General features: G+C 39.1%; 1 protein-coding gene across 8 annotated transcripts in view; it reads left to right on the plus strand.

The window, feature by feature from the left end:
* Positions 1-15959, plus strand: part of diaph2 (diaphanous-related formin 2) — a 505065-nt gene that overhangs the window by 446522 nt on the left and 42584 nt on the right. For 7 of the 8 annotated variants that reach the window (XM_065273074.2, XM_065273073.2, XM_065273079.2 and 4 more), the window contains 2 exons: positions 9080-9172; positions 10443-10493. In XM_065273074.2, coding sequence (XP_065129146.2) covers positions 9080-9172; positions 10443-10493 — 144 coding nt within the window. The remainder of the gene's footprint in view (positions 1-9079; positions 9173-10442; positions 10494-15959) is intronic. The other variant, XM_065273078.2, reaches the window with a different exon arrangement.

Consider the following 15959-nt stretch of genomic DNA (forward strand, 5'->3'; position numbering starts at 1 on the left):
GAAATATTTAATACGCTTTAGAGAAGTGTTGTGAATTCTTTATGGTTTGTAAAGGCTGTTTTTGTATTTTAGAAACTTAAAGAATTACACAAATGGTTCATAATATCCTTACACATTCTAACATTTTCTTTCTGAATGTGTTTTTGACAGTATGAATCTTTTCAAATGCGCATCGTCTTTATTATCGACTACAAATTAAAAAAATCTTTTGTCAACAAATATTTTTAGTCTGTAATTCTGCATGACAATGTGGCATTCTAGAAGTCAAAGTAAATACAATAGGATCACCAGAGGTATTTCTATTTCTAGAGCTTGCATTTTTACCCTTTCCCTCTCTTCTGTCTCCCTTTCCTCCTCCCAAACCAAACGTCTTTGACAACCTCTAATGCTGAGCCCTACAACATCCATCCAGATGGAGGCTTTATTTTTGTTTTTGTTTCTTTATTTATTCATGCATGCAGACATCCAGGGTAGCTCCAGTGTTTTCTTCTCTCCAGTGCTTAAGCAAATAGCCATGCCATCTAATTCACTTCCATTTCCAACCAATCAACCACCACAAATGAGTGACAAACAGAACCTGGGTGGAGTAGTTATCTTTCTCTGGCTACCTTATAACATCTCATTGGCCTTTAATGTATCCGTCCCCTTCCAGTCCTCATCGTCCAAGCCCCAGACCCCCTGGCGCCTATCGGAACTAGAAGAGGGAGTTCCCCTTTCAAGCAGGGGGTGTGCAAGCATTCCTAATTTAATTACGCAAAGACATAAGTGGGTTTTCACATCAAGCTGTTCCAGCAAAATGCTCCAAAATGTCTTTCTGGTGCCACATCCATCTTCATCATTACTCTCGTGTCTGCAAGGCTCATTCCCTCCGAGCTAGCTCCGGCAGGCGAGCTGACAGGTCACGGTGTCGTATCCCCTGTCAGATCCTCCGGAGAGGCAGCACCTCATAACAGGTGCGAGTTTGAAACTGGCAGTGCTGTTGACTCTGGTGCTAATGCACTCTCAATGGCTACAATGAAAGGAAGTCTTTCAGACAAAGAGTGGCAGGGAGGAAAACAACAGAGAGAATGCACAATCCCACAATGCACCTGGCTTCTTAGCGCACGACCAGTGTAATTGCACAGGTGCTTTTCTCCAGGGTAACGGAGAGATTCATTTGTTTTTCGAAGGACAGGACAAAGAACGTTAAAGTTTCTTATATTTTTGCTTCTTTTCAATCAGAAAGTCTTTTTTCATCTTATTTATGTGGAAATGAGAGCTGTGGATCTATGGCTGATAGTCGGTCACTGGGAGGACACCTTAATGTACAGATACAGATACAGTGTCCTCTGGATGAAAGTTTGCCGTTTGGAATTAAGAGGAAAAAGTTTTGTACACTAGCCTTTTAACCTCTCTAGAGCAAAAGTCTTCATGGGAACTAACAGAAATTTAATTCTCAATCGATCCGTGTTTTCACTTAACAGCGTAGAGGGGTGACGGATTGCAAATTGAATTTAGGAAAATAGCTTGTTGACTGCTGCATAATTGTTATAATGGCTCAGTTTGGTATGTAGAAACAATGCATCAGTTCTTGTGGTTTCATAGTGGTATTCAGCTCATTCTGTAAAGGTAAAATGCTTCATTTTTGCATTGAAATTTAAAGTCGTCATTGCTGGTTTTGAAAAATGTTGATGACACTTAAATGTTCATTGTACTGCTTGATAGATAATAATATGACATTTACTTGAGATCTTGTTACTTTCATCCTTAAAGGCAGGGTGCATGATTTTTGAAAAACACTTTGGAAAAGGGAGTCGGGCCGACTACCAAAACACACTTGTAGCCAATCAGCAGAAAGGGGCGTGTCTACTTACCAACATCGTAGCCTGGGTTGCGTAAGTGTGTGGCAGGTCTATCAAAAGAAGGTCCAGAGTCTATTGGGATAAGGACATGTTTGTTTAGGTGATTTCAAATGTCAACATTGGCTTTCAGAAATCATGCACCCCGCCTTTAACCTAATATTTAAGCATCTGTGCAGAAAAAAGTACAAAGCTTTCACTGGGACGATACTCTTTATCTACCATTAAGGTATACCAATATGAATACATTTGGTACTAATATGAAGAGCTCTGATGCAAAACCATATCGTATGTCTAACATGTTTTCTTGTAAATTAGCATTTTTATCACACTCTTAAAGGCAGAGTGCATAATGTCTGAAAAACGCTTTGGTAAAAGAGAGTCGAGTCGACTACCAAAACACACTTGTAGCACTAAGGTGCTTGTCTATTAACCGACATCTTTGTCTGGGTTGCGTATGTGTGAGGCGGGTCTATCAACAGAAGGTCCAGATTCTATTGGGGAAGGGGCGTGTTTAGGTTAGGTGATTTCAAATTGGCTTTCAGAGATCAAGCACCACGCCTTTAACAAAGCGGATTTGAAACGAAAGTAATGTTTTTGATGAACTTATAATACATACGTTAATATCATTATTATTATTACATCATCTCATTTTTTATTAAAACAATCGTTTAGTTGTGTTTAGCATTTGAACTCATCATATGATTCTTTGCGGTACTAAAATGCACTTGTTAGGTTTTGTTTTAAGTAATAAAAGTAAGTTAAACATTTTGTGAAGACAGTTCTCTGAACAGTTGTTTTCTTAGGAATTCGTGATGTGTGTGCATGTCTGATATGTCTTTTTTCTTTACATCTTAATCTTATAACCCTCATGATCTGGTTTATGTGCTGCAACGTCTTCGTTCTTGCAAAGCGCAGGTAAACATACAGTGGCAGAAACATATTACTAGTTTTCTGAGGTTGATATCAAGCATGACAAAGGAAAGAAGAGGGGCTGCGTGGCCAGACGTGAACGTGCATACAGTCTAGAAATAATTAAATGTCATCCGGATCACTCCGTCGAGTGTCTCACTGGGGGTTTTACGACCTGCACAGTCTCGCTCCGGCAGCCCTTCTCCATGACTCGGTCCTCCAGATGTTGTGATGCCACACACAATTACATTTACACACATGCACACACTCTCCAAGCGTATACACAAATCCATTATTTCACACGCAAACCCTTTTCCCCCACTGCCTCTTCTTACTCGTCGTGACACTTGACTTTGTTTCTCTCCTCCCCGTTTCTTCCCCCCTGTGTTGTGGAAGATAAGCTTCTACCCTCCACCAGGGTGCTTGTTGAGAAAGCTAATCTGATGTGTGAAGTTCACAAATCCAGCAGAGGACTGTGCTTGTTATCCCCTAATTAAAAATGTGATAGTGCACCCATAAATATATTGGAGAGACTGAACAGGACCCCAGGGCATTCTGGTACATTTGGCAGCAGCCTGAGGGCCAAAGATCCACCTGATACCCAGACAGTAAAGAGATAGATGGTTAAAAGAGACACACAACAGAGGGGATTCAGTACAATGCAAGTACAGTATAGGGCTAAAGTGCTAAAATGAACTGTGGTTGTGGAACTGCATTTTTATTCCTTATTCTCTAAGCTTATTAAAAGTCAGTGAAATACCTCTCAAAAAAATTAGTTTGTTCAACACAATAAAGAAATTCATACAGGTTTAGAACAACATGAGGCTGATAACAGAACTTTTATTTTTGGGTGCACTATCCTTTTAACCGAATGCTCTTGGCACGTATTATACATTCATCCAATAATTTACTACAAAATGCACACGGTTTTGCATCTGAGCTCCTCGTATATGCTGTTTATTTGCCGTGATATTCATTTAATGTATACAACAGTTGTGGCCGACCAGTAACCAAATAGTTGTTGTTGAAAATAATGTAGACAATAAATATTTTTTCACTAAAAAATAAGAAACCTTTCATCATTTGTGCATGTACACACAATCCTAAATTCTTAGAAATTAAAAACAACATTTGGTTACATTTTACCTTAGAATTTTGTTTTTTGTTGAAAGCATTTGAAACATCTTATGCCACAGGGACTTCTATGAAGATTTTTAATGTGATGAAGTGAACCATCCATTACTTATTTTGAACAGATTCATTAAATTAGACAGTTTGAAAGAACATATTTGTGGGAAATAACTGAATATACTCAACATTTTTGCTGCAAAGAGATGACAGCCAAATATCCTAGCTGTCTTAGCTTTTATATTTTATTAGGCAATTTATTAGGCAAATAAATAGAGCATTACAAAATCACAGTTTTTTACAACGTCAACCAAAATGTAGAACATGTACATACTGCACTTTTATATATTATATTTTAAAACATTCACTCGCCTTCTTTAAAACTCAACAATAACTTATAATACAACACCTTTGACAAGAAATACGAATAGAAAGCAGCGGCAATACTCCTTTAACAGAAATCGAAGAGGGATAGACCTACAGTATTTAAAATCCCACATGTGGCCACACGTTCTTGAATATATTTATAATTATTCTTTATACATATTGGCTATATTCTTCATAGATACAGTATGATTTAAGGGCCATGTCACACTATGGACATTAAATGATAAATATTAAAAAATAATTTAGAAAGATAAGGGAATAGTGACATCCAAACCAGGACTATAATAATAAATAGAGCTACAGAAGAACAAAAAGTGGGAAGCCAAATGGTCTCTGGCATTAAATGAGTTCCTGAATGTTGTTTGGATCTTGATGATTACCTTTGTCCAAGCTACTTTGAAACGGATACCGACTCATATGGAAGCATAGATAAAATGTGTCTCCCTGAGCAACTCCCTTCCTCTTTGAGAAATTTCATGTACTGAAAATGATCTGTTTTCCTTTTGTTTCTTTGCAAAATGTAAAGAAACACATGGTTTACTACATTTATCTTCAAGATTATAACATTGCAGTACATGAGCTTAAAGTGAACGTAACATTATTGTTATCGTCTGTTGGTGTGGACGCTAGTTATCTTTATAGTTATTGTTATCGTTATTGGCAATAGTGCAAACAGTAATGAACTGTTTTAGTAATAGGTTTTCTCTATCAGCATTAAGTCTGTTGATATCTTGCAATTTCACAACTTTAAAATGCTTTCGTTAATACAACTTTAGCAAGCATTGACTTCTAAGCTGAGTTAGGATTTGCTAAGAAAATATTTTACAAATAAATATCTTCACATTTCTAATTTTTTTTTATTATTCTTTATTTATTTTGTTATCTTTATTTATTGTGTGATTTGAACTTTCTATTCTTAATTTTCATTTTATAACAATGGAAACAAATCTGACTAAATTATGCCATATCATCTTAGTGTTTGTAAAGAATATGTGTTTCCTTATATAAAAAATTTTTTTTTTACTTGTCTTTAAATCTATTAACCACCTTAATCAATCTATATATGCAATTTATTAATTAATTATGTGCTTTTAATACATGCCAGACTGATGAGACGGAGAAATAATGTAGACCATATGTTCCGGCAGTTTCTTTTAGATCCATGTGGAGAGATCATGAGTCCAGCTGGTTCTAGTAGAAGCATGGCCCAATAGGACATTGTTAATGGAGCAGTCATGGGTCGCATGGGAGCATGTTTCCCATTTTAGTAATTTTGCTTTCTCGTGTCTGAGATCCTCTGAACCCAGCCTCCCCAGCTCTCCTGTCCTGGCCATTGCAGATGATGAATTGTGTTACAGTTAAGCAAGCAAGAAGTAGGACAAATTGATCAAAGTGTCAGGTGCCCCTTGTGATGCCTAGGCCTCCAAAAACAAGGAAATGAAGGAGCTGTCGAGAAGTTTCCAGAAACATGGTGCTTGTAATAAATGTTTACTTGCCCCCAAACACCCAGCCTGGGCGTCAGATTGATGTGGACATGTTTTTGGGGCGTTAACAAACTTTCAGATCCTTTCAGAGGACGATAGAAAATCCAGCTCTTAAACCAATGAGCAAAGCTATCAGCGAAGGTGTTGAGGAGCAATTAGAGATAAGCCAAGCTTGTTCTGTTCTAGTTTGTTCTAGAACAGCTAGTTTAATTAGTTTGATTTAATCTATTAAACACAACGTGGTGTGTGATCTACTACTTTGATTTCTGAGTATCCCTGGAAAGAGTTTCGAGTACAAAACGACATGGTAGGAGCCAAGACAGAAGTGATCACAAATCATTTTCTTTTCTTTTAATCCACCTTGTGCTTCGGTTTTATTTGTGAGTTTGAATCTAAATATTTTTGGCTTTGTTTAATTTGGCTTTGTTCACTCGTGTAAGAAGACGTGCTGCTTGCAGAGAAAAACACGCACTTGTGCAGTTCTGCCTGTGTAGAGAGTGTGTGGCATTTTCTGAAATTAATTATGTAGCTGTGTCAACTTTCTTCCTCTTTATAAATTCAATTTGCTGACTGTCATCTAGTTTGAATGCGCGAGGAAACAAAAGATTGATTAACACGCCTGAAACTGCTGCCTAGAGCTACCAGCATCTCTGCCACAGACGTTAGCTCTCTGCCAAGGCAGACTTCGAAATCCCAACCCATCCACTAAATATTTCCCAAGAGTGGCTCGATCATGTACACAAAAGAATTGATGAAAGGATCCAACACATAACAAGAAGGCACCACAATGATTCTAGTTTAAATCAATGCCTCTGCTGGACCCCTGTGATGTAGTGGAGACCCTCGATTTCATTAATGCTGGGTAAAGATAGATGACCCAGATAAGATACCCAAAGCTTATTTATGAGCCTCATCATTGACTGATTCTAGGGAAATTGTGCACCATATGCTCATGCCAAAAAAGTGTTCATTTAAACATTAAGAAAAATTAGAGGAATGTATGAAGTCAAATCTGTACTTTGTTACAATAATACTTATTCATTTCAATCACATTACATAGTATTCACTGTAAGGAAAAATAGTCAAAAATAGTCCCTAGCTGTCACTGGGGCGGTGAAAAAATACACCTTTGCACCAAAAGAGTTCTTGATAGTAATTCAGAGGTGCTTATTGTGCAAAAGATTGCATGTTAGTACATCAAAGGTACAAATGTATACATAACTCTGTAGCTAAGTGGTAAATAGGACCATTTTAAAGCTTGGGAGGATTTTTTCAGAAAGTGTATATAACATTTTGGCTTAAATGGACACTCCACTAAAATATGCTCATTTTCCAGCTCCCATAAGCCCTATTCGGACGGGATTAGTTTTACAGGGGGACCTCTGAGAAACTCGTGCTTCTCAGAGGTCCTCTGTGTTTTTAATCCCGTCCGAATCGGCCATGTCTGTGTTTTTCTCTGACGACCTCCGTAAGAATTCCAGAGCAATTTACCTACTGTTTTTCGCCGAACTCAGAGGTCCTCTGAGAAATTTAATCCCGTCCGGATGCAAATGTCTGTGTTTGCCCGAAATATCTTTTGAAAACGCGGTTCATTTCGTGTTTTGGCCAACGTGATCTGCCGTAAGGTCTTACTAATGCGCGTATATTGTATTTCCTGAGTCCTGTTTTTACGCATTCGGCAAAATAAAATAATTAAATAAAGACGAGCTGAATATCAAACACTGTTAAGACTGGCCACTGTAATATCATTAACGTTATAAGAAACTCTGTTCAATGTTGTTCAACTCCGGAATGGTAATGTTAATTAATAAAGATAATAAATTGTTATTAATCATTATTTCTTCATTTCTTTGGGTTTATTATAAGCAGACAGTTATATAAAACACGTAGGCTAACGTAACTTTAGTAGGATTTGTATATTTTATATTGATTTGTTAAAATTAAATTAATAAATTACATTCTGTCATAATTTTACATTTAAAGCAAAATATTAAACATTACAAACACGCGTATCCAGAGCACGTGCTCTTCTGCAACGCCCAAATGCATGAAACAGACACTCCCATCTCTGGAATAGCCTGCATCATTTTAATCCCGTCCAAATCGGTACATAAAATCACAGACGTCCCGGGGGACACGTTGAAACTCAAACGTTGTTTGGAAAACTAATCCCGTCCGAATAGTGCTATAGAGTTAAACATTTGATTTTTATCGTTTTGGAATCCATTCAGCTGATTTCCGGGTCTGGCGGTACCACTTTTAGCATAGCTTAGCATAATCCATTAAATCTGATTAGACCATTAGCATCGCGCTAAAAAATGACCAGATAGTTTTGATATTTTACATTGCAGAAATAGCTAGGTACTATACTCTCATTCTGGCGTAATAATCAAGGACTTTGCTGGTGTAACATGGCTGCAGCAGGCGCAATCATATTACGCAGCGCCTGAAAATAGTCCACTACTATTGAAATTAACCAAGGGGACTATTTTCGGGCAGTGCATAATATCGCTACGCCTGCTGCAGCCATGTTACATCAGCAAAGTCCTTGATTATTACGCCAGAATGAGAGTATAGTACCTAGCTATTTCTGCCTAGAAAATCACAACTTTTATTTTCCCGTCAAATCCAATCAGCTGAATGGATTACAAAACTGTAAAAATCAAATGTTTAACTCTAGGGGAGCTGGAAAATGAGCATATTTAAAAAAAAAAGTGGAGTGTCCCTTTAACATTTTATATGTCTGAAGCTACTGGGAATCTTTCATGCTTGTGTGTGGGTTCTGTTGGTTTTTATACATTTAAAAAAGCATCCACTGATGAGTCATGACTCTTGCAAAGTTTCAAATCTTTACGCATGAATACATGCATACGCATGGTTAGTGAATAAGACACTTTGTCTTTTCAAATCAAACCCCATTTGCCATAAAGACGCATAGCACTTTGGTGACAACCGTTTTCGAGGTGCATCCCACTGTCATCGAACAATGATAAAAAGCCACTGTATTGACCGGCTCCACACTAAATCTTGGTAAAGAGCACTTAGCTCCCCTGTGCAAGCCGCATAGCGAATACCTGTCAATGGCCATCAGCGAACACTTTCATCCTCTGGCATCCTCTGCGCTATCCGTCGCTTCAGAGCGTTTGTGCCTTTAGGGAACCACATTGTACTCTTTGCCCTTTGCCTCATTCACCTTGCCTTCTAGCGTGACATTACTCCAGCTTGTGTTTTTTTTTTTGTAAAAGACAGATCAGCGGATTCACTTATGTGTACATGCATGTGTGTTTTACATGAATCTTAGCTCTGACACACGATATGTCGTCTTTTCAGAAGGTGATGAGACAGGAGTGATGGACAGCCTCATGGAAGCCTTGCAGTCTGGAGCAGCCTTCCGTGACCGAAGGAAAAAAAACCCTCGCAACGGTAAGACCTGCACTCACACCTTCGCAACTCCTCTTGCTTTAAATTTCATCACACCAGGTAACACCGAAATAGTTTTTTTTAAAATTCCACTTAATTTAATGCCCTTCTGTATGTCCCCGTTTCGAAACTTCTCATTATGTTTTCATATTGGATTCATTGCCGCATTACCATTCATAAGTCACTGATTACTGAAATTGATTGTAGACTCTGGGTCCTCAGAGGGCGGTTTAACATAATCTTAATGTTAACATATTCCATCCCGCTATGATGAATCGAACAGACCCGAGGGAGGAGGAACCCACCACCTGCTGTAGGTGCTACGTGGAATTGAAATGCCAAGGACGGGCAGACGAGTGTCTATAACTGCCGCGCTTTTTGAGAACAGCGATGGCCCCAATAAGTCACTTTTTCCCGCATATGCTTACTATGCATAACTTGCTTGTGTCATTAGAAATTCCTCTGGGATGTAATGAGATGTATGTTATTTACAGTGTGACAGAAAACAAGTCCAGCATCATTAAGAAACACATGCCAGAAAAAAAAATCACTGCAAGGAACTTTAGATGGCCACAACAAACATAACCCATCTCCATAACAATTTCGTTTTTACAGTTTACACGCCTGCCCCAGATGTCACACGGACAGCAACACGCCACATGAGCAGTGATTTGTCCCTGCGCTGTTTTTCATCTCGTCTCACCAAGGGTTCTTCCCATGATCCTTTGTGTCAGGGCTGAGTTCTAATAAGAGAGCATGAATAAGTAAAATGTCATGCTATATCAAACCTGTCTCCCTGTCCGCAGGGCAGTATACCCCAAAGCGCTGCCACCTGACACAGGCTGCCAGCCAGGCAGCCACGTCCAGGAAGAGAGAGAGCCGCATGCTCAGAGCTCACCTACTACATCCAGCGTGCGGTCCAATCTCTGTGACATCTGTTTAAATAAGACTGACATTTAAGGGAGAAGAGATTAAACCTCAGTTTCTCTCAGACCTGCTCTTTCTCTCTCTTCTATCTCATCTCTGTCTCGCAGATCGCTTTCTTTTGCTTCGTGTCATTTTCCTCCCTCTCTTTCTCTTTCAGTCTCGCTCGCTCTCTCTTTTTCCTCTGTTTCTGGCGAGTGTGTGGGCTGAGGTTTGACAACACTGAGGGTTTTGGAGTGGATAATTGGTTACGAACTCCTGAAATACCTTTTGTTTGACGTTTCTTCCTCTTTCTCTCTCTCTCTCTCACTCTTTCTGTCTGTCAATTTCCACCTCGTCAATGTTGCAGGTGATCAAAGCCCATCCTGTTCTGCACCTTGGTGGCCGGGTGCTAACCATGGTAACAAATTGAATCTATGTTTACCCCCTCGCCCTGCTCTCCTCCCCATAATACTTGCTTATTTCCCAGCCACATCTAGGTTAAAGTATAGACAAACTATACTGAGCACCACAACTAGGTGTGCAGGGTTTTCTTTCCTAGACTATGTTTAGAGAAAAAAATATATGTATAATTGGCTTCTCCAACTCAAATTCAATTGAGTTGTTTATAGTCAGAACAGCAGAATGTGATTCTAAATAACCAGCACCATTTTTTTTATGTTTGCATGCAAAATATATTAAATTACCCAAATAAACAAACAGGTTAGTAGTGGATTCATGTGAATCAGCTTTGGATCTTTCCAGCAGTTGGTGCTCAGGTTAGTTTGTCTGTTCCCTTTAGCTGCGACCTCCCAGCACAGCCTTGCAGTGATGAAGCATGGCGGCACGTCCACACCTGTGGAAGGCTAATACAACTGATCTGTCTATAGGGTCATTGCTTTCCTTAATACCTATTCATATTTTCCTCCTTCTCTTTCTGAAAAGCTTTAAATTCTGTTAGAGCGTGTCACTTCATGCATAGAGTATCAAATTGCACACTTTTAATAGATTCTAGACTTCCTTGCCCTGGCCTACTTTAAAACAGCTATGACAGTGTCTAGAGCGATCGTGCGCATGTGGGTCTTTAAAGTGCATATGCACGGCTTTTATATTTTATGTGCTTGAAATGACTTGTTAATATGTGCACGACACACTCCCTCCTAAATCCCTCTCAGAGTTATGCTTTGCACGCCTGTGTGAATGGCATTGCTATAGAAATGCCTGTGAAAGTATATTCAATAGCATTCGGCTGTTTAGCGAATGTGCAGTTTATTTATGATGTGAATGTATTATGTTTTCTGCTGTTTTACTTGATATATTACAGGAACCATTTATAATGTATCTGTGTAATTCAACATTTGGATCAGAAAGGTTTTAACATGCCATAATGAAATTATATAGGATTCGTTTTGACAGATCTTTAAGTGCTCTTTATGTATAGAGACTAGAACTTTGTGAATATAAATGGTTAAATGAATAATTCATTTGAAATTGGCGATAGCATTATATTAACCGTTCATGTCACAATAAAGAAACCACCAAGACATGACAAAACAATAGACAACTGTAGATCTTTATTAATGTAGATCAGTCTTTTAACTTTGTTCATATGATAGCACAACTATAATCAGCAATGTCAACTCCAGAACAGATCCAACCAATATATTACTACAGGGTTTCCACGGGCCCTTGAAATCCTTGAATGTTTGTGAATCTGGGGGAAAAAATTCAAGGCCCTGGGAAGTTTTTGAAAATATACAAACATAGATACTGTACAGGTCATTGAAAGTGCTTGAATCTATTTAATGCAAGAAGTTTTCTGGAAAAAAATCCATATTTTCCCCTGTGTAGTGTAGGATAATATCTTCTGTATGCGAATGTTGATTCATACCAAAATGCATTTTTGCATAGTTGTGTTTGATAAATGAAAACGTCTCAGTTACGTTTGTAACAGTTGTTCCCTTAGAAGGGAACAAGACGCTGCGTCTCTCTTGCCATACTTTCTGCGTCCCTGTAATGGTGTCTTTGGCAATATTTCAGATAGCAATATACTTCCTGGCTCTCGCGTCACCCTGTCTTTGTCGTTAAGCCTCTCCATTGGTTGAATTTGATATACACATTCAGATGCACTTACCCCTGGAGGCGTCTCCAAAGAGTCACCGCAGTGACGCAGAGCGAGTTCCATTGAAAAGGAACTGTAACAATGTATCTTTAAAGGTAACACAATGTAACCTTGCTCTCACTTGAAATATGTCCCCACATTTAGTCCTTTAATTTGATGGTACTGAACCTGGAAAGTCCTTAAAAGGTCCTTGAATTTGAAGTTAACTAAGGTGTGGAAACCCTAATACATTTTAATGGTGTCACAAATGTAAAACTCTGGGGACGATAAAGAGGTGCGCAAGACTGAATCCATGGTCAGATCTGCCCTATATTTTACTATGGTGGTTTCACATAAAAGCTGGATGTCTAGCTTTGCTTGCCACAGTTGCTGGCCTCACAATAGCACAAATTGATTCCCACCATGTTTTGTGACTTCCTTTGTGCTTTTATGGTTTTCTGTTGTTGCCTTGATCTAAACCGTGCGGCCTTCGAATGCACGCGTCCGGAAAACTCAAGCTGGTTTTATCTCATTGTTAAATTTTTCCAGACCAGGCTTAAGAGACTGGTGATGTAATTCTTTGTAGTAAGATGACAAATATGGTTATCTGGCTTTTGTTGTCCCTGTCGGATTATCTTTGACCGTTTACAGGATGAATTTTTACCTCTAAATGTATTTTTGCCCTTGCTATGAAGCCTACAAAGGATATGCTTGTGTTTAAAACACTAGTTGATCTTAGAGGTAACCTTGAAAGAAAGCTTTCTGTCTGTCCACTTTTACATGTACTCTAGGAGATAGACACAGGTAGCTGCTCATACATCCTTGGCATTGATTTTTCTCTAGTCGCAGATGAAAGCCACAGGCTGAGTAGCTCTTTCATATGGGGCAACCCAAAAGCAACATCAATCAGATTTCTGATGGAGACAATCTTATTTATTTACTTCCTCTCCAAGTCATTAAAATCTCTAACCTTCACTTTCCTGGGCTTTCACCTGCACTCTTTTGTACCTCAAAAGTTTCCTTGGGTTCGGTTATGATAGTTTGACTTTTATATACTATAAGTAAGAATGGTCTATTAAAACGTAAGATGTACAATGTAATGCATTTGAGAGTAATGGCGTTTGAATCCCACTGTCTATTCCGCCCCTAGTCTACTAGTTAATTCACCCAGGCAGAGGAGAAAAGTGAGCCTTGTATGTTTAATGAAGATTAAATTACCTATTTTCAGTCATGAAATTTTAAAAGCAGAAAGAGGGTGAATCTGTGAAGTAGCAAATGAGCAAGACAGGAGGAAGATGGTAGTGAATACGCAAGCTGGACAAAGATTAAGTTTTTTCTCTCTTTCCATCTCACATAGTAAATGATCTCGCCGTAATTTATTCCTTACCTCCAATGAATCTGGGCCGGTTTTTGTTCCTCCACATCATTTCCCTCCATTGTTTAAGCTGGCATATATTACATCTCTGCGATATTGACAGAAACACATCCTTCGTTACCACAGTAATTAATGAGTGTTATCATATCACCAACCTGGGACTGTGATTGCAACTCCCTTAGCAATTAAACCTTGGTTCTTCTACATACTACTTCCCTTTGACATTCACCAAACGCACTTATCTTCACACGTAAACACTCTCTCACACCCACAACCCACGATAGATAGTAGTGTTGCACTGTAACACTTTTTTGCCTAACAGCTAATCTCCTCACCTCCCAAACCTCAAGCACTTCACTTCAGGGTGTTGATAGATGTTGTTCAGCCAGCTCACCCCAGGGCACCCCTGCAGGAAGAAGGGTTAACGTGATTTGCTCAGGGCTGAAGGGACCAAAGGGTAGCGTGCTTGGCGATGCCGGCGATGACTTGGAAAATAGCGGATATCAATAAGCAGAAGTGCTGTGGATAGGGGTTGCATGAAACCAATCACCTGCTTGTGATAGATAAGAAAAGGGCGGAGCCATCGAGGAAAAACTTGAAAGGATCAGAGACTTAAGGGGCTTGGAGAAAATGATTTGAAAAAGTTTCTGTTGAAATGTAGATGGATAAAGAGGATTGAAGAGCCCCGCGAGTGTCATCTTTCAGTACAGGTGAGAAACCGTGATAGAGATTAAGATGAGGATTTTATGTAGCGTTTGAATGGTCACAGTGCATATAGCTGATGTGAGGTTTTATTGAAGCTGTTAAACAAGCTGACCATGTGATACGCATCCGTTCTTAAGGAATAAATCAGATCTTAGTAAAACTCTCTGACCCTGAGTGGTTCCTTTCTCCGTTTGTCGATGCGTGTCATTTGATTTCCAACAAGAGCCTTTCGACCTCTGAAGTCTGGTAAAAGGAAACAGACGACTGCTGGTTACCCTCACACTGAGCTCACAGCGTTGGTCGTGGATGTAAGGAGCCCATGCTCTGTGTGTGTGCAGTGAAGGCCAGGTCGGCTCCCAGCGACAGCCCTTTCAGGTTGAAGTCAATTGCGCAGCGCCATAAAGGACCTCAGACTCGGGAGCTTTGTCCACTGCCTTCTCTCTCAGCGTGAGAGGCGCTCCGATTGATGCAAGTCGAGGCCGAAGACTGAAGTGTTCTCTCTTAGCTTTTTAGGCAAAACAAAAACACATTCTGGTGTTTTTTGCTATTATGAAGGCTTTTTATTTTTCAAGAGTTGTGGTTACTTTCATCTTTCTTTTATTTTTATATTGCTGCACTTAGTCACTTGCATTTAGCAGAAATGAATGGCTTACGCCAAAGGTCACCTTTAGTGCTAATTGTCAATACTGGATCAATTTGCCAGTGCAAATATCCCTCAGCAGCTCATAATTGAGAGTGTGATCTGATTTCCCCCTGATTTTTTCACTACGGAATTGATTTAACTCCCGACTTGAGACATTCTTAATATAGCTATAACTCACTTCGGAAAAAAAGTGAAGGCTATATCTCTAAATTCAGATCCAGGGAGCTTTACAATTATAACCCCAGCCATTTCACCCCCCACGCCTAAAATGGTAGTCAGATAATTCACCACCGCTAACCTGCTGTGCAATAAGAGACAGAAGTCTCAGTAGAGGAAATTAAGCCATATTCATGATGAATTAGAGACATTTTGAAAATACTCATTGTTGACCTGAAAAAGGAGTACTTAGAAATGAATAGAAAAGATTTTAGTTATAAAATACTTTGATTTTACGCACTTTTATTTGAGAACACATGGGGCTTTTTACACCTGGTCACTTCATGCGTTTTCTCTGATTAGCTATCCGATTGTAAAAAGACCAGGTGTAAATGCCAGCGCAAAACTCCTGCCAAATTTAAGCACATCACCCAGAATTTAGCTGGCAGAGGCAAACAAACAAAGACGACGCACTCGTTGCTTTATGAGGACGTATTTATGTTTTATTATGTAAATGGAATAGTTTTTAAAAATCAGATAGCTGTCCATTAAGAGAAAACACATGAAGTGAGCAGGTAGAGATGGATGGATGGATACTATAGATACTACAGACAGACAGACAGACAGACAGACAGACAGACAGACAGACAGACAGACAGACAGACAGACAGATACTATAGATACTATAGATACTATAGATAGATAGATAGATAGATAGATAGATAGATAGATAGATAGATAGATAGATAGATAGATAGATAGATAGATACTATAGATACTATAGATACTATAGATACTATGTAAGGGATAATGTAGAGGCAGCCGGTAGTTATCGGGAAATAAGCCCCGACAGTGTGATCAAGACCCGACGCGAAGCGGAGGGTCTTGTATCACACTGAAGGGGCTT

This window comes from Paramisgurnus dabryanus, chromosome 16 (genome assembly GCF_030506205.2).
Source record: "Paramisgurnus dabryanus chromosome 16, PD_genome_1.1, whole genome shotgun sequence".
Classification (NCBI taxonomy): domain Eukaryota; kingdom Metazoa; phylum Chordata; class Actinopteri; order Cypriniformes; family Cobitidae; genus Paramisgurnus; species Paramisgurnus dabryanus.